The sequence below is a fragment of the Sciurus vulgaris genome (genome assembly GCF_902686455.1).
Source record: "Sciurus vulgaris genome assembly, chromosome: 5".
In the NCBI taxonomy this organism is placed as follows: domain Eukaryota; kingdom Metazoa; phylum Chordata; class Mammalia; order Rodentia; family Sciuridae; genus Sciurus; species Sciurus vulgaris.
In genome coordinates this window covers 162,094,722-162,115,394 of record NC_136465.1, presented here as the reverse complement: position 1 = coordinate 162,115,394, position 20,673 = coordinate 162,094,722, and the positions used below count along the sequence as shown (strand labels likewise).

Sequence of the window (20,673 nt, the reverse complement as noted above, 5' to 3'; positions counted from 1 at the left end):
TGTATAACTTTATGACCAGTGGGATTCTAAGTCATATATAACCAGAAAATGAGAAATTATACTCCATTATATATGATGTATCAAAGTGCATTCTATTGTCATGTATAACTAATTAAAACAAATTAAGTAATATAAAATTTAAAAACAATACAAATTGTCACAAATCTCTATTGAAGAAATAGTCACAGAGATGTAGGATATATGTTATCAATAAATTAACAAAGGAAATGTCACAGAAAAATGGTCACTGTGTAGAAAGTATACTTAGTACAAGTGAAACTGACTTTGATGAATGGGCTCAACAGCAACATGGAGAGAGTGAAAGAAAATATTGATGAACAGGATACATCAGTAGATACTACCAAATCTGAAAAGCTAAGGAGAACACAAAAAGATGAAAGAACCAGAAATCTAGGAATCAATTTAGAGAGGAACAATATATATGTAATTGGAACTCCCGAAGAGAAGTGAAAGAAGCAGAAAAAAAAAAAAGTGTAATGAAATTATGCCCAAAAACATCACCAGTTCGGAAAACATTAACTTAAAGATCCAAGAAGCTATTTAAGTCGGTAAATTATTTTTTAAAAAATCACTCCTACGCACATTATAATAAAAGTCTAATAGTCAAGAAAAGACAAAAGTTGGAGGGCAGTCAGAACAAAATATTGCATGACTTACGGAGAGCAAGGATAAAGTTAACAGATCATCAAGAAATGTGTAAACCTGAAGACACTTCAACAACATGCTAAATACGCTGGAAAGTGATTTTTGAGAATTCCTATACAATTGCAATAATCAAGATAAAGTAATATTTGGGAAAAGACACCCAGTTCAGTGGAAATGGAACAGGGTCCAGAAATACACTGACACAGACATGGTAGTTAGATTTTGACAAAGGTGCAAAAGGATTAATGAAGAAAGGACAGTCTTTTCAATATCCGATGTTGTAACAACTGATCATCCATATGTAAAACAAAGAAACCTCAACTAAAATCTCATACCTTTCATAAAAATTAACTCAAAGTAGATCATATATCTAAAACTATATAAACTATATATAAAACTACAAAACTTTTAGAAGAAAATCTTCAAAACCTGGAACTAGATAAGAAATATTTAGACATGATACCAAAAGGAAAAGAAAAAACTGATAAATTTTCATTCTGTTTTTACCATTTCATCCTCTGCTCTGGAATCGTGTTTGTTTCTAGTTCTTGGATGTTGCTTCCAGACAGAGATTTTCTTTTTTGCCTATTCCCTCAAATAATGGTTCACAAACTCTAAACTCCATTTGCTCTCAAAACATGAAATTCATAAACCCTTCAATAACTTAGCTTAAGTCCCAGTAACTTATCATCTGCAAACTCTTAAGAAAATATTTTCCTTATTCAAATTAAAATTTCTTTTATTCTGTCTAATCACATTTAAAATTTTTGAAGCACAAAAGGAATTTCAAAAGGTAGCAATAAAAAATTAGAAGTCATTAGGAAGCTATTGTCTCAAGTTCATCTACATCTTAAGATAACATGCTTTTAGATTATTTAGATTTCTATATGATAATTCTTGAAATGTGAGAAGCAGTCATGGTCAGTTAAAAAAAAAAAAAAGAAAAGAAACTTCACTGGACAGGAAAAGGCTACTTTAAATATGGACTTGAGATACAACGTAAGCAAAAATAATGAAAAGGAAATGAAATTTAAAGATTAACCCTAAGAAACATTTCCTTTTCCAGAGAGGTTCCCTGCTTTCCTCATCTATAGTAGACATGAACTCTTTTTTCCCTACCCTGCGATAACTCTTTATCACCCTATTATAATTCTCTGTAATTTCTGATATTTTGCTAATTTTCTTAATCCTTCCACTACTCTATGAGATATATGTCAGCAAGGACCAGCATTATAGTAGGTAAGTAGTATAGTAGGTAAGCAGTCCACTTTTATTAATAGGTCTCAATGAGTTTTTGCTTAATAATGAATGAAAGAAAAATTAATACATATGTTTGGTCCTTGTAAAACTTTTAAATTGAAATTCTATTAATTAAAACCTACCTGGGATCAAATAAGTGCTCTTTTTTTAAAATTCCATTGCCTTACAAAGAAAAGCACTCTAGGGTACAACCAAATAAAAACCAGCATTAATATTTGTTCTAATATTGTATAAAATAAGGAATAATACAGTTTTCTCCTTATATTTCAAATGTTTTTTAATCTCTATTTTCACAGTAAATTGTAATACTGTATGTGATCTATAATAGAAAAGCTTCAGTTTTAACTTCACAGTGCAATGGTCTAAAACAAGACAGACAAATTATTCTTTTGATATCTGGAAAGAATAACACAATTTGTCAAAATCAAAACAGAGAAAAGTGATGTTTACATTGTAATTAGGAACTTTTTAACATTTCCTACATTTTATTTACTGTAACCTGTTTCATTGTGCTTCTACTATTCAAAAATAATAAAGACTCACTATTATGCATACTCCTCTTTCATGGGTACAAAACCAGGGTTCCTGCTTCCACATCTGCAACTTGCTCTTTAAGGCTAAAAAAATTCTAAGTTTCTGATCTATAATCCTGGGCAAACATCAGGGAAAAACATCTTGGAGTCTTCACAGATGGAGTGTTTCTTTTAACTCATGGCTGAATTGGACATCTATCCCCATCATTATGGTCAAATAACATGGCAGTTATGGTTTCCCTGCTCTTGTATGTGCAAGTGGGTTTTAAAGAGGCTCTCTGTAAAAGCAGTCCACATGAGTACAGTTATGATGTCCAGAAGCAAGGGCTTAAATTGAAAAAATCCACAAGACTAAAGCTCTTCCAAGATACCAAAAATAAGGATACTGTTCTATTTATTTGTTGAATAAACTGATTCTATCCATACCACAAAATATGCGTGGTGTTTGTTTAGAAATTGGACAATTTTTTTAAATCTTTCTGACAGTTCCAAGTTGCTTTTCCTATCCCTTAACTCTTACTGAGATGCTGATATTCAATCTCAGTTTGAAGAAAGTTTCTCTAAAGTGAAAAAAATTTGTAATTTGTACAGGTATTTTTTGCCTCTTTAGGTAACACATAAATGCTTGCATTTGCAAAAAATAAAAAGTTGGATTAGAACTAATATGCCAATAGAATTTTTCATTCACTTAATGATGGGGTCTGTATTCTTCTTCCCTTCAATACTCAGAATTCTAAAACAATAGTTCAGCATTTTAGGAAAAATTAAATAAGAAAACAAAAATATTGTTTCTTAAATTCATTCCATTCTTCTGTTTGAAGATTTTGGTGTAAGTAAATTTGGTGATCAAAATATTTCTTAGCCAGACCATAGCCCAAAAGAAGTTAGCATCTCAATAGAAATATATTGACTTCCAAAAATGCCTTCTGAAAAGAAAAATTAGAAACTGTTCAGCTGTCAGTGTGGTTATAACTTTAAAGGTCCTCAGAAAATTAAGTCCATCAGCTACCTAGTAGATAAAATTCTACTAGAAAATACAGTCCAAGGAAGCAAAAGATAAAAAGTACAGGATTAACACAAAGAAACAAATTATGAGTTTTTTGAGTTTTCTTTGGTGATATTTATTTTGTTTTGGTGCTGGACCAGGGCCTCGAACCCAGGGCTTTGTGCACATTAAGTACTTCCACTAAGTTACACCACCAGTCACTATCAGTGCTTTTTCAATATGCGTACAATGAAGACCCATCAGTTTCTTTGTCATGGAAATCACTTTAAGATAATGTTTTATAACTGTAAGCCAAATTCTAAGAGATTAGACCTTTTTACATATGCAAATCAGTTCATTTCTCCTTTAAAAAAGTATAATAACAATTACTATTAGATTCTCCCCTATAAAGCACCAGAAACAAGATAGATCAAAGAAAGGAGGGCTGTAAGAGATCTCCCCTCTTCATACATGAATGTACTTCTTAAGTGCCACTGAGAATTTTTTAAGCAGTTTGTCAAGCTTTGGGGCAGGAGGGTAAAAAAGGGAGCCTATAAGTGAAAAATTAATTTTAAGCAGGAGAAAATAATCATAAATCATAGTGGTCTGGGCAAGAAACATTCAAGGTAGGCTTAGAGAAAAGAAAATGCTCAAAAAATCTAATAGGGCATGTAAAAAAGGCACAGGAGTTAACTTGACAGGACTCCCTCTATCTTAGCATCAAAGATTAATGAGTGTAATCAACTTTAAAATACTACATAAAAAAAATCCAGGAGTCCACAGCAATCTACAAACAAAAAAGGAGAGAAATAAATAGGAAAAAAATCTTATTTGCCTCTTATGTATAAAATGGTAAAGAGAATTAAGCTGTGACCTTGACGTTTTAAAAGAACCACATCTCATCCTACTTGACGAGATAAAGATTTTCTTTACTGAGAAATGGCAGGTGATTAATGTAGACATGACAGAAACAGAAACTCACCTTTCTACAAATGCTAAATATTTGATTCAGCCAAGGATCACCAATGCATATGGAAAACCATTAGGGAAACATTGCTGGGAAACAAGGTTATTTACACAGTGCTGAAGTATCACCCCACAGACATGCTGACAGCAAAGGGAAAACTACATCTTTATGTTGGAGCAGTCTTACAACTTGGGGCAGCCTATTTATGTCTCCTAAAGTGATACATAATGAAATATTCCACCTCTGTTATAAAGTATTTCTTATAAAATGTTAAGCCCAAATCTAAACTTCTAACTTCCGGTTTATTAGAAATACAGCAAGTAGCTGGGCATAGTGGCAGGTGCCTACAATCTCAGTGACTTGGGAGGCTGAGGCAGGAGGATCACAAATTCTAGGCCAGCCTTGGCAACTTAGGAAGACCCTATCTCAAAAAAAAAAAAAAAAAGACTGGTGTGTAGCTCAGTGGTAAAGTACCCCTGGCTTGAATATCCAGTACCAAAAAGTAAAAAACAAAACAAACAAACAAACAAAAAAACACAAACACAGAAATACAGAAAACAAAGGAACATGTCAAATAATACCAGAGAGCATTCATCAGACAAATAAAAAGAAGGAAAGAAAATGATCAGGGGAATTTTTATAAATTAACAGTCAAAAGAGATTAAAAACCATTTTGGGACAAATGCTGAAATTGGACTAGAAAGGTGTAAATGATATCAAGGGGTGTTTAAGTTTTCTTCATACGATAAGTGATACTGTGAACATTCCTAATTTGCAGGAAGTGTATGCTAAAGAATTTTAGAGATAAGGTGTCATATGATGTTGATGAAAGACAGAAACAAAACCTTATTAAATTCAGGATGCAGGCATACAGCATAAAATGTGCAATAAAATGTGTTTTTGAAAGTACAATCTATAAAATATAGGTCTTCTGGAAGAATCTCAGAAACATTTTCTGAAAAATTAAGAAAATTCACCAAATGTGTTGACTTAATGCAGCAGTTGGTTATAGAAGTAGGTACATTCTACACCATTTTTTCCAACACTCTCTAATTCTTATCTTGTCAATGGTGACTTTATTAGTCACAGAAACTTACATAAATATAATTCCCATGGTTAGTGAGGGTCACTACATATAAGATACCTAACAACATGTAGCTGAAAGCAAGTTACATTAGACTAAACCTGGCTCTAATGTTCTGTGTTCATTTGCACAACAAACCCTGTGGTAGGAACTCTTGATCATCAGTAGTACATCATTTGTATTACTGTGAAAGATACTGACCAGATTTTTCATTGAAACATATTCTCCCAAGAATCACACATCTAAAACAGTATATGTGAGATTCAGAAACTGATAACCTTCAACTATTTTTCTGATTCTTTGAACAATATCTATTTTTGCTTAGTGTAAGTTGCCTGGGCTCAAAACCATGAAGAACCTTAATATCAGGCTCTCTCTAGACTTCAGTGTTTTCATTTTTGCAAATAGTTTATTTAAACAAACTAAAAACTTATAAAAAACAGAAAAGAACAAAACATTAATAGATCCAATGAACAATCAAATTCATAGTGATTTGAAGGGGTTCATATTCCTGCTTTAGTTTACTAATTTATCAGTACCTTTTCATTATCCTGGTTGTGTTTCACTGGTGACGTCGGCATATAAAGATCAGTCTCATCATCTACTGCAAGCTCTTTGCCAGAGAGAAAATCCCGTAGTTGAATCTGCAGAAAATATTGGGTATTACTAATAAAAATACTTCACAGTTAGTGTCACTGATACTCCAGTGCAGAGTATTACTTGACATTTACTGGCAGTTATTAACTATATGTGGAGTCCTTCATGAGATATTAGCATGATATTCTCTTTTTGCATATTTCATAAATTCTTCCATTTGATGATTATCTTGATTGGGGATGAGATTTGCAGGTCCTCTTCTTTCAGGACATGGTATTAAATTTTTTGTTAAATAACAAACATTTAAATTATAATTAAAGAATAAAATACAGTTAAATAAGAAAACTAGTGAGATTTATCATTATCCTTAAGAGTTCAGGAATTTTACCAGAATGTGACGAGGTACATATCTTTTCTCATCAATAAAGCCTGGAACTGTTACTCATCAACAGCAGACTTGGGTTTTCCAGCTAAGGAAACTATTATGACAAATATGCATATTTAATTATGCCCTTGTATACATCTGTTTTCTCTCCTTGGAGTACTATCATATTCATGTTAAGTCCTCTAGATTTAACCTCCAAGTTTCTTTTCCTTCATTTCATAATCTTGTATTTATTCTATGCTTTAAATTCTTATTATGCTTGAATAAAGAAAATGCAGTATATCTGCGCCATGGAGTTTTATTCAGTCATAAAGAAGAATGAAATTATGTCATTTGCAGGAAAATGGATGACACTTGAGAACATTAAGGGAAACAAACCAAACTCAAAGTCAAGGGTCATGTATTTTCTCTCATTTGTGGAAGCTAGAGAGGAATAAGGTAGGGGAAAGCAGGCAGGATGAGTCTTATGCAAATCGAAGAGAGATGGGTAGAAGAAGGAAATCTGGGAGAGGAGGAGGAGAAAAGGGGAGGTACTAACCAAATTATATTGTTTTATTATGTGGATGTATGACTATGTATAATGAATCTACTATTACACATAATTATAATGCATAAATTAAAAATATATAAATAAAAAGATTTATTGTCCTTGATTTTCAGGATACTAACTTGATTTTGAATTTATCTGTTTTTCTTCTTCTTTTTAAAAATATTTTTATTAGTTGTTGATAAACCTTTATTTGCTTATTTTTTTAGGTGGTGCTGAGGATCAAACTCAGTGCCTCATACATGTTAGGCAAGTGCTCTGCCACTGAGCCACAACCCCAGCTCTCATCTTTTTAAAATTCTCATGAAAATGGTTTATTTTCCATAATGAATAGAAGGAGTTACTCTGAACTATTTATCTGTATATGGTTACCCAAGAAGTTTGCTTTCTGCTTTCACGCTGTATTTGAAAAATTAACAAACTTTCATCACTTTTATGAGTATGATAATTTCATAAGCCGATAATAGCTTCTAGAGGAACTAGCTCATAAAAGTCACAAATGTGGAAACACCTTACACAAAGAATAAATTACCATACACAGAACATTACTTGATGAAATTTGAACAGCCACATCCAATTCCTCTTTGTGAGGGATTTCATCATTCCCTCTGTTGCAAACCTCCAAAGAAATGCAGGTACTTCCTGGGAGAATGGAATTCTTGAGGCTGAATACTTTCCCTCCCCACCTGCAGCTCTGAAAATAAAACTTTCACCCATCTCTTAAAACAATCCTCTAGAATCTATCGTGTGCTATTTTCTCAATCCAGTCTGTGATAACATTTAGGTATTGTCCTTTTGATTCACTCCAGCAATAAGTTTTTATCTGCAATCCTGAGAAGAGCCAGTTCACCTGCCCACACATCTGAAAGAGGGACCCAGAAGCAGCAGAAGGGATGGGGCTGAAAAGTAAGCTTTCTTTTGTTTCAGGGAGGAGAAAAGCAAATGTTTTGTGGGGGGACAAACATTTATAACAACAAAATCTTGCTCTGTGTTTCGTAACCACAAGTGTCCACAAAGACAGGTGTCTCTGAGGCAAAGGAACTTGGGAGGTTTGCAGGTGGTTTTCTGGGTTAAACTGAAGCTCCTCTCGGTCCTCTCTCTCTTCGGCTTCAACAGTGAGATGGTGCTGAGTGGATTCTTCTATGTTCAAAAGCAGGAGGCTTTCCTACTGCCTCGCTTGCTCCTGGCAGCCACCAGCTTCTTGGGGTCTTGTCTTCCCCCACAAGTTGTGTGGGTAACCCTACACAATCCTGAGTTTTGAGGTCAGCTCCTTGCTGGGGGAAACTTCTGCTTCTGCCAAAGATGCTGGGCAGACTTGGCCAATGGGGTAAAATCCTCCCTAGGAGCCAGGAGGTCCAGTGGCCCTAACTGCCCACTGCACCCCTCGGAGGCCCAGATCATGCAAGGGCTCCTCTTTCTGGAGGTGGCTGCAGAGCTGACCCCTGCAGGCATGGGGGACCCACGCTCTGGCTCTCCCTTCATGAAGGTTGGAGGCATCTCCTGGAGGTCTCAGGCTCCCTCTATGAGGGTCACTTCCTTAGGAGTCCTGTGTCTTCTGAGCTTCAAGAAGGGCCTTCCTACACAGAGTTCAGCCCCAGAAGCTGGGTCTCGGGCCCCCATCCCACCTCCCCAGCTGCCCTGGGCAGTTGCAGCTGGAGCCCACCAGTGCTGGAGCAGTCCTTGAGACCACACTCTAACATACTCCCGCTCCCACACCACCCACACAGAAGCCCCGCAAATGTGGCTTGTTTTGGTTTGCTTGTTTCTGGTTTGGGATTTGTTATTTGCAAAGTCTAGGAAGTCTTGTGTGTAGCTGCTATCTTTGAGGATCCTTAAATACTTAATAATTGTGTATATTCAAGTTATCATTCCCTTCTAGCAGCTCTGTGCTGTTGGGCAGGTGTGTTGTCAGCTGACCTATCCTTCTCTGGCTGCTGGTAACCTGTAGATGGTTTGTTGGTTTTCCTTACTGGCACTTTGGGGCTCAGCTCTGACCTGACAGTTCTGCAAGTAATGGAAGGGGAAATGCTCTTCTATGCCCATGGCACAGCAGTGGGAGAAAAAGAGAGGCTGCTGAAGCCAACCAAGTTCTCCCAAGCCTCACCAACAGGAAGCAAGCCCACCCATCCGCTTCTTCTTGGCTAGAGGGACAAGGAATCCTGGCACACTCACAGAGGACATTTGTTGACCTTGCTCAGAGGGTCCAAAAGTCTCTGTGGCTAAGCTCTTCTGCTCCTCACCATGGCGCTGATGCCAACTTCCAGGTACCCACTTGGTTCATAAGAAAGCAAGCCCTGCACCAATCTCTACTTCCACTCCAGCTAGAACCAAACCTTGCCTGCTTCCAGATGCCTACAGGCCCTGCAACCATGGTCCTCAGGAAAGAAACTATAAACCAGAGAACAAAGGTGAATGGCGGGGGCTGGGTTGTGGCTCAGTGGTAGAGCGCTTGCCTAGCATGTGTGAGACCCCTGGTTCGATCCTCAGCACCACGTATAAACAAACAAATAAAGGTCCATCAACAACTAAAAAAAAAAAAAAAAAAAAAGGTGAATGGGGAACTCTTCAAGTTAGAAGGTTGCTGTCTTAGCTTTATCCTAATTCTTCATAATTCCTGCCTTATTTAAGCTATAATAAGAAACAAAGAAATTTTATCAGGGTAATGAAAATTCAGAACCATTTGGAATAGTCTAATGTATAACTTTAAAGGCACTTTAAGCATAAATTAGTGTTATATTTAGTACATTTTTGAAAAATACATCTGTCCACTTTTTCCTCACTAGAAATTTCCCTAGAGCAAGCATAAATATCAAAGACCAAATTGTTAGTGTTCCAGAGTTTAAATACCAGAAATTTCTTCATGCATTACCATCTTAGCAGTTTCAATTTCATCTCTGGTGTCCTTCAAGGGAGCCATGTTACCATTTGGAGACCACCTCCCTCATAGACAACTCAAATGTGCACCCTTATATGTCTCATACTACAGGATGATCCACTCAAATGAGGAAGCTTCTTTGAGAACTCACACAGGGGCGAGGCGCAGGATGAAAACGATGCGCCTAAAAACCTCAGGTAGATTATACTACCCCTGATTGATCCAAAGATCTTCTTTCTTGTTTCTACAACTCAATGCTTATGTATGATTAGTCTCTCTAAACAAACTGAGAAAAGTAGTGAAAATTCATCTCCATAAGCAAGAAAACAAAATACAACTAGGGGAGAATTGAAAAATTATCTTCACTTATAAGTACCTTACCACACTGTAGGTGTGCACGTGATGGCTGCATTTGCATGTGTGCACATGTTGTGAGGAAGTTACCAGTAAAGGCCTCCATGGAGCTCGTGAGGCAAAGATGACAAGCCACCAACTCTCCAACCCCATGGTCTATTCTTTCCTCTGTCCTCACTAATAGTCTTTCATTATATCCTTGCATGTTACTACCCGAGTAATGACTATCTTCTCCACCCTCCCTCGGCTTGGAGTGCCCATGTGGCTATGCTTTGGGGAATGAAATGGAAGCAAAAGAACTATGTCTCCCTAAAAGGAGAATGCTGTTCCTCCTTACTACTTCCTGTAGCAAAGAATGCTGATACAATGCCTGGAGTTTCAATGGTCATCGTGGACCATGAGATGATCCTGAGAACAGAGAAAAAGAACTAAGATGGAACATGAGATGGGAAAGCAGAATGACAGAAAAAAAGCCTGGATCTCTGATAACCATGAAATAGCATCAGTCCTAGTTGCATATATTTCAATATCTTTTATAGTAGAGTGAAATAAGCTTCTCTTTTTTCTAACTCACTTTTATAGTAGAAGTTTTCATTATAAACAGCTAAAACAATATTCCCATATGGAAATATTTATAAAGCATTCAAATATCTTATAAAACATGGTAAACATCTTCTTCTAATTCCAGCTACAATTTAGCTACAATTATTTAGCTATTACTATTTAACTACTACTTTATAGGCATTCAGTAAATGTAAAGATAAAGGACACTTTCAGTGTTTTTAAAAAATTAAATACATATGAACATATTCTAAAATAGGATTCATAAATTTTAATGTAAACAAAACCAAACTGTAAATGATGCTATTGTATTAATTTTTAAATTTATACTGTTAAAAATAACTATGCTTATACAAAAAAATAAGTCTATATCTCAAACATATTGTACCATACTATTCTCCTGAAATAAATGACACTCCTATCTAGTAAAATAAAATAGTGTTAATCCATAGGATAAGAATAATCCTTTATAATAACATATACTGAATAAACAGATGTACATTCAACCAAGAAAAAATACATTTTAGAAAAGCAATCCTTCACACAATTCAAAAAGAAAACAGGCATTTAGGACTGATTTGTTATTTTTTTTTTAAAATATATTTTTAGTTGTGAATGGACCTTTATTTTATTTATTTATTTATTTATTTATTGCAGTGCTGAGTATCAAACTCAGTACCTCACACACGCTAGGTAAGTACTACTGAGCCAAGTTATAATGTTTTTTGATCTAATAAAAAATTGTCATATCAACCAAATAATAACACAAATTTAACAAAATTTACCAGCAAAATACTTCTTTCAAGTACTAACTAGCTTTCAGGTACCTAAATTTTCCATTCTTAACAAGATCCCTAAAGCAAAAACATCATCAAATTACTACAGTTTCTGTTTTTCTCCCAGCATGTTACTAACCAGAATAAAGACTAAATTCTCTGCCCCTCTTCAGAACCCTCCTCAAGTTACTATAACTGTGTAACTATAGTTTAATGATGCACGTTTGTAATCCCAGCTACTCCAGGCAGGAGGACTGCAAGTTCAAAGCCAGCCTCAGCAACTTTGTGAGGCTCTAAGCAACTTAGTGGGGCACCATCTCAAAATAAAAAATAAAAAGAGCTTCAGATGTAGCTTGGTGGTAAATTGCCCCTGCATTCAATCCCCAATACCAATAAATGAATACATTACATGCACTTATTATTTATGCATACATGAATAAATAATGTATACATTACTCATGTATACACTACAGGCATACATAAACACATAAAAGTAAACCTAGCTGAATTTTAATCCTATTAAAATAGGATTATTTTTAAAAATACTTACAGGGGATATCATGTCATTATTTTCACAATTAGAAGTCAAAATCCTACATTTTTCATGAACATCGATCAGATCTAACATATTATTATTCTTCAAGAAATCATTGTAAGTCTTCTTAATGTCTTCGTAATGGTCAACCACTTCCATATCTTCAACAGGTAACTTCAATTTCTCATGTAGGAAATATTTCCATGTCATTAAAACATCACTGAAAGAGACTGTAAATTCTTCATAATGCTGAAAGAGATAATGCCAAAAGAAAAAAAGAATAAAGTTGGGTGCCAACATATTTATCAACTTATAATTGAGATGGAAAATACACATAAAACTTTACTATAGCAAAGTCTAAAGTTTTGATGATTTTATAAAATATGTACAATTAAGGCAAGTTTGCACATGACAAAACTGGCAAAGAAAGTCATTGACTTACGTCCTAAATTTCACTGAATGTCTTCTACTCAAAAGGCAGTAATCAGTACTTAAGTACTACTAACTAGGAAAACATGTGTTTCTGTTAATATTTACTTCCTTTTAATTAAAGGGTTTTTGCTGCTTTGTTTTGTTTTGTTTTGTTTTGCAGTCCTGGGAATTGAACTCAGGTTGCCCCATGTTAGGCAAGCCCTCTACTACTGAGCAACATCAATCTACAGCCTTAGCTAATGTATCTCGAATCTCTTCTTTAAAATTGCAAATGTCATGATTCCTACATAAGACACTATTTCAATGTTGGACTTGAAATACGGTCTTAGAGGTTTTTCAAAATGCTGTTTCATTTCATTAGTGTTAGAGGGTAAGCAAAGTATCAGTATTAAAAGCTAGGGCTTGAAAATAATTTTGATTCTTCCCTGCTTAGGGACACCCTAAACTATATAACAAGCGTTAAAAAGCAAAAGTCAGGTTTCTTTCTATAAGTTCTCAGATGTTTCTAATCAGGCAAAATTATTCTTTTTCTTTCTCTATTTTGACTTTCTAATTTTCCAGAATGAAATAAAACAGATTGTAATCTGGCTTCAGTGACTTATAGTTGCTTAGAGACCCACTAATGTTACCAACATGTTTCTATGTCAGTATTTTATCTGACTAAAAAAAATTCTTTAGTCTCTTCATCAATATCCACATGATAAATTCTCTCAGTGGACATACTGAAGATTTTAGTTTTTTATGGACTGCATTCTTCTCCCACATTAATACCCTACATACTAATAACAGTGACTTCCAAAGAAATGCCAGCCTTAATTCAGTAAAAATTCTAACTGATCCTTTCCAATGCAGCATGAGTAACAAATATGTTTAAGTATCCATATGTAGTTTTGTGAAATGTAATATGTGCTATCTTCCACCATTAAGTTCCTTTAATATATTAGTAGTTTCTGCTAATAACAAGTTCTTTCCATTAATCTCATTTCAAAATGGGTGGGTAATTAAGAACTGTATAATTCACTGAAACTAAATTGCTAGCATCATCTTTACACAATGAAGAACAATAGAAAGAAATAAACACACGCAAACCACATATCATTTTCTATATATTTGATGCATTTAAATTTTTATCATCATGTCTTTTATGATAATCAGCCACATTTGCTACTTACTATTGAAATGTATAACAAGGTGTCCAAAACTATCTTAAAATAATTAACTCTGCACTCATCCATCTGGAGACAACTAAGAAAATTATTCTAATTGTTCTTAGGATAGGGACCTATTATACCATGAATAGGAAAATTCACTATTGTCTATGAAGCTAGTTCAATGAACAACCAAAACAAATCAGTAATTCTCAAATCCAAACATAAGACAGATTTGTAACTTCCCAGCACTGCATCAAAAACTGGATACTTTACTTCCCAATTCCACAAAGCTTACACTTCAGAAAATTTCCAAGTGGTATTAAATTAAATAAATCCAGATATTTAGAGTTTCAAAACTCACTTATTTTATCCCCCAAAATTCTAAAACTGTTGTTGGTATGATATTCTTCATGTTTAAAATCAATTAAGATTTTTGCCTAATATAAATGTATAATTTATTCTCACCCTATTTAATATAACTAGTTAAAATAAAACTATGCAAGCTCTTGATCTTGTGAGAAAAGGTTTTGACTAGATTAACAGTGTTTATCCTGGGACTGTAAAAACATTTTAAATCCAAATAAAAATGCATTCCAGATATCAGTTTTCATGATCAGGTGCCCACCATGACAGCATATTCTATTATTCAAACCAGTAACAACTGATTGAGAGAGCCTGTGGTCAAGTCAGAAAATGTTTTGCTAGGAAAACATGCCAGCTGGCTAATATAAGAAGGAAGTTCAAAATGTTCAATTCTTTAATTCTCTGATGGACCTAAGGATTGTATTTCATAAGAATCAAATGAGAAAATCAAGAGTTACACATTTTTTCAGAGCGCTTGTACCTGATTATATATCACTTACCTTATAATAATTCAAAATTGCAAATGAAATTTACATTTTTGAATTACAAGTTTTTGTTGTTAGTACCAAAGATAGCAGGTCTACTAAAGAGCACTAATTGTGTGACCTTGGCCGTTGACCTTGCTTGCTATTAAAGAGCACTGAATGATTTTGTGATTCCTCTTGCATCAGTTTCCTTTGGTTATACAATGAGATTGTACAAATTAAATAACACCTGATAAATGGTAGAATATAAAATGTTAATTTCCTTTCTCTTTCCCTTTTCAAAGTTAAAAAATTGTTGGTGGATAAATGCAAGAAATTTTAAAAACCTCTTTCTTCTCACTTCTTAGGTGACTATTAGGTCATTTTCAAATCTGGCAAGTCTACCACAGGTGCTGTGATTGGTTTCCATGAAGCAATAAAACTAATACCTTTTCTATTTTGCAAAATGAAACATTTGAAACCTTCTTAATAAGAGTATGTAAGGTGAAAAATATCTTAGGTCACAGAATGCCGCATCTATTTCTTACCACTCCAACACTTGACACGGATTCTGTTGGAGTAGAGGATTCAACACTTGACACGGTTCTGTTGAAAGATCATCCTCCCTCTTGCAGGCCATAGGTGTGTCATGTCTCCATGTGCAATTGCTTTTAATACTAGTAATGAATATATCCTTAGATTCAGATTATAGAGAATACTGGGGAGATTTCATGGTACTGGGACACAAAATAACATACAATAAAGTTTAATATTAATGCTTAGATGAAGTAATAAATAAGCAATTATGATTTGCTCAAATTTGTAAAGAGCCTGAGATTTCTTTAGTATACAAATTCTCTAAAAGTTATATATAGGTATATAAGAGTATATTCCTCTGAGCTTTGATGTGGTGTTTGGTCTTCACTGCCTTCTTAGTGTTTATGATTTAAGTTTAAGGATATTTTTCCCACTTTCTAAAAAATAAATAGGTTAATCATAAGTACAATTTGTATTCTTCCTATGTCTAGTTAGAGTTTTAGTCCACCATTGAGTTCATGAAATAGAATAAATATTAACTATAAGCTGATTCCTCTATTCTCTGTCAGTAATAACAAAAACATTCCACTGTTAATAACTAACATTAGAGTTCTTGGAAGGGGTAACTTCTATAGAAACTTAATGACGTATTCTTTCAGGGAAAATAAAACTAAACTGAGCATGGTGACCTCTACCTTGCTGGGAACTGTTTTTTTTTTTTTTTTTTATGCTAACATACAGTAAACATGTTTCTTGAATAAGATCATTATTATATTCTTGAAGATTTTTTACTTAACATTTCCTTGTATTAACCATGAAATGATGTAATCGATACCAAAGGAAAAAACACACAAAAAGACTCTGTGAACTATAAAGATTCAGATTCAGCCTCAGAACACTTGGTGTCTCTGTGTGCTGTTTCTCCACTGCGCGGACACCTCCCATCCACCTAGGACCCCCGACTGCTGCTAGGGTTGGACCCCAGTAACATAATTACCAGATAGATTCAAACTATGATGTCATTTCCAAAGAAAGACCAAAACAGTATTTGCCACCTACTGAAGTAATGTGTATTTGCCATATAATAAAGTCAAGTCCTCGATGAATCTATAGGTTACCTTTCTAGCAATATAAAGCTTCTAAAGAAGTATCATATGATTCAAGCCAAGAAAATTCCCCCTCAAAAGGCATGTGAAAAATATATAACCTAAAGATTATTGTAACGTACCTTTTCTTCCATTTAAGCAGTTAATAAAACAAACATGACATGACAGACTAACAATTCTACTAGGTATTCAAAAGTTTAATTGTAATAAAATTCAGTTGTAAGGATCATACTTTAGGACTCATCTCTCAAACTTAAGAGAACTTAAGTAAAAAGAGCTCAAAAGATGAAATATACAGGTAAAGGACACACATACAACCAGCTCCACCCTGCTATTACCATACGCTATTTATGAAAACACCTGTAGAGGTGTGTGTCGCCTCATATTGTTGACCGCTTGGAAGTCTGAGCACAGTTGAGGGTGCCTGAGCTGATGTGTACACAGAGTTGAATAAAATTGAGCTGCAAAACATCATCGCCACTGCATACATGCACACACATTCGTGAACACTGAAGAGCTCAGTTAAGACTCACCTCTCCTCTTCCCCACCTCTTCTCTTCCCACTTTCAGAGTGAATTAAGTGAATTGGCAAGTAGCAAATTAGCAAGCAGAAAAAGACACTGAACTACAGCTACATAAACACACCCTGAATAAAAACTGTCTTGGGTTGAATATTTCAATATATCAAGATTTTTACTATGACAACTAAACTTCTTCAGTGTATTTTAGTTAGCTTGTTGGTAAAATATGTTCACTCCTTTAAAATGAGATGATTTGAATACACTGATTCCAGAATAACAGCCTTCAATCATATATAACACTGATACTTTATCACCTCAATTTCTCTATTTTCCAGTAAATGGTCACCAAGGTTTAAACCCTGCTATACTGTTCTATTTATATAATATCTTCAGAATCTCTTACTTACCGTGGTGTCATTTCTTCAGATTATTAAAGACGGACACTTTATTTTTAAACCAGGAGCAAAACTGGCAAGACTTGAATATAGGTTATAATGGGGAGCAAAGGAAAGGGACACTGGGATAACCCTCAGGTGGCTCTTTAAGTGAGGAGTGAACAATGGTATGTACTATTTGAGAATAAGAATATGAATGGAAGACAATTGAAGGAAACAAATGAAGTTCACTAGTTTTAGGAATTGATGTGGTGATAGTAATGGGGCAGCAAAGGAGCACTTGATCATACCAGACTAAGAACCAATAGATCTCAAATATAAATGCTGGTAAAATGCATTCAATGCAAGTAGATTAAATGGAGCGCACTGGAAACTCCTGGGGAAATAAAGACATGCCACTACAAATTCTGCTGCTCTGGCATATTGAAAATTTGAGTTAAAAGCACTTACAAAAAGGCAGCTGCAAGGAGACCACTCTGAACTTCCTAATATTTCTTACAAACAGATTAAATTACCATGTTTAAAAGTCCTCTCTATCCCAGAAGGAAAGAACATTCTTATCATTAAGTATAGGCAGTTGAAGCCAAGGGAAATCTGAACCAACAAGTCTCCTTAAACTAACCCCACCTTCCTAGCCTCTTCTCCATCCAACTAATTACCTGGCTGGATCTCTTTGCCATGTCACATTTTCATTTTAATAGTCTCTGTCAAATTCAGTACATAAGCATTCAACTTGAACTCCTGTTTGGATTTTCATTTCCTTATGAAGACCCCTGTGTCACATTAAGACTTGTATTAAAAAAAAAAAAAAAAAGAAAGAAAAGAAAAAAGGGTATGCAGTTACCCTATTGATCTGTCTTCTGCCAATTTAATTCTTAGGCCCAACGGAAAAACTCTAGAAGGGTAGAGGTAAAATTTTGCCTCCATAAAATATGAACAAAGTGTAAAACAAGGAGAGTATCTAAAATATGTATAGAATCTTTCAAGGAATACAAAGATAAAACCAAATTGATGGTGTAATAAGCAAAAGACATGAACAGGGCATTTAAGAAAAGTACTAGCCTCATAAAATGAGTTTGGAAGTATACCTTCATTGTTTTGGAAGAGGAGAGGGTTGGTATTAGTTCTTTCAATGTTTGCCATTAGGTTTGAGGCTTTTCTTTGATGGGAGACTTTTTATTACAGATTCAGTCTTCATGCTATTGGTCTGTTCAGATTTTCTATTTCACCATGATTCAGTGTGTATCAAGGCATCTGAACGTGTTTTCTAGGTTATCCACTTTGTATATTGTTCATTCCAGTCTTCTGAATGCTTGGAATGATCCTTTATACTTCTGTAGTATCACTTGTAAGGTCTCCCCTTTCATTTGATTTATTTACTTGTGTCTTCTTTTATTCCTAGCCTAGCTAACAGTTCGTTGATTTTATCTTTTTAAAAGGTCAAACTCTTAGTTTCACTGATCTTTTCTGTTGTTTTTTAGTATTTATCTCAAGTATTTCTGCTCTTGTCTTTAATACTTCCTTCCTTTTGCTAACTTTGGATTTAGTTTGTTCTTTATTGTGTAGTTATTTGAGGGACGTTAGGTTGTCTATTTGAAATATCTTCTTTTTTAATGTAAACATTTATTGGTATAAACTTCCCACTTAGAACTGCTTTGACTCCTTCCTAGAAGTTGTTTTGTTGTGTTTCCATTTTTGTTTGTCTTGAGATAGTTTTAAATTTCCCTTGAAATTTCTTCTTAGACTCTATGGTTGTTCAGGAGTTTGTTTTTTACTTTCAATGAGTTTGTGAATGTTCCAAAGTTCTATTATTGATTTCTAGTTTTATACCATTGTGATCAGAAAAGATACTTGATGTTTCAATCTTAGATTTATTAAGACTATTTGTAGCCTATCACACGAACTATCCTGGATCATTTTCCATGGGTACTTAAGAACTTTTCCAAAAAATTAAAGAAGAGGAATACTTCCAAATGCACATTAAGAGTCCTGATATCAAAGCCAGAAAGAGATATGATGAGAAAAGAAAATTGCAGGAAATATCTTCCTGATGAACAATAGACGCAAAAATCCTCAACCAAATACTAGGAAATAGAATTCAACAGCACATTAAAAGGATCATTCGCCATGAACAAGTGGGATTTATCTGAATGATGTAAGGATGTTTCAACACATGTAAATCTATAAACATGATACACCTCATTAACAGAGTGAAGGACAAAAATAATATGGTCATCTCAAGATGAAAAAAAAAAAAAAAGCATTGGACAAAACCCAATATCCTGTCATGATAAAACCTCTGAACCCTGGGCTGGGTTGTGGCTCAGTGGCAGAGTGCTTGCCTAGCATGTGAGGCACTGGGTTCGATTCTTAGCACTGCATATAAATAAATAAAATAAAATTTAAAAACTCTGAACAAATTAAGTATAGAATAATGTATCTGAACACATTTAAGATCATAAATGAGAACCCCCACAGTTAACATCATACTCAATCATGAAAACCTGAAAGCATTCCTTCTCAGATCAGCCATAAGATAAGGATGCTCACTTGCACCACTTCCATTCATCATGGAACTAGAAATCCCAGCGAGAGCAATCTGGCAACAGAGAAATAAAAGTCATTCAAATTACAAAGGAAAAAGTTAAATTTTCCCTGCTTATAGATCACATGACCTCATATACAGAAAACACTGAAGACCCCACAAAAAATTGTCAGAATTAATAAATGAATTCAGTAAGTATGCAGAATATAAAATCAACATAAAAAATCTGCAGTGTTTCTATACTAACAGTGCACTATCCAAAAAAAAAGAAAATTATTTCATTTATAATAGCTACAAAAATAATAAAAATACTTAGGAGTTCATTTATTCAAAGACATTAAAGATCTGTCCGCTGAAACTATAAAATATTGATGAAGGAAACTGAAGAGACAAATAAATGGAAAATAATCCCATGTCCATGAATTAGAAGAATATTATTAACCAAATTGACCTACACATTCAATGTAATCCCTATCAAAATTCTAATGGCATTTTTCACAGAAATGGAAAAAATATATATTAAATTTTATATGTGTATGTGTGTGTGTGTGTGTGTGTGTGTGTGTGTGTGTGTGTGTAAAGCTGGAGGCATCAAACCATCTAATTTCAAAAGATACTACAAAGCTATAGTGATCAAAACAATATGGTATTGGTTTAAAAACAGACACGAACAATGCAAGAAAATAAGAGCACCCAGAAATAAATCCATGCACTTAATAGTCAAGTGCCTTTCAACAAAGATGCCAAGAACACATGACAGGGAAAAAATGAATAAACAGTGCTGGGAAAGCTGAATATTCACATGCAGAAGACTGAAAACAGACCATCATCTCAGATCATTCTAAAAAATCAACTCAAAATGGATTGAAGATTTACATATAAGACCTGAACTGTACAATAACTAGAAGAAAACAGGGAAAAGCTCCATGACCTGGTATGGGCAATGAATTTTTTTATTTTTATTTTTTTTAAAATGAGCCTAAAAGTATAGGCAACAAAAGCGAAAATAGGCAAATGGAATTACATCAAACCAA

At 34.3% G+C, this 20,673-nt stretch overlaps 1 protein-coding gene across 5 annotated transcripts in view; it reads right to left on the bottom strand.

Annotated features, from left to right (window-relative positions):
* PARPBP (PARP1 binding protein) overlaps positions 1 to 20,673 on the bottom strand; it is a 53,229-nt gene that overhangs the window by 25,933 nt on the left and 6,623 nt on the right. For all 5 annotated transcript variants that reach the window (XM_079140562.1, XM_079140563.1, XM_079140564.1 and 2 more), the window contains exons 3-4: positions 12,141 to 12,374; positions 6,035 to 6,139 (exon numbers count right to left, since the gene is read on the bottom strand). In XM_079140562.1, coding sequence (XP_078996688.1) covers positions 6,035 to 6,139; positions 12,141 to 12,374 — 339 coding nt within the window. The remainder of the gene's footprint in view (positions 1 to 6,034; positions 6,140 to 12,140; positions 12,375 to 20,673) is intronic.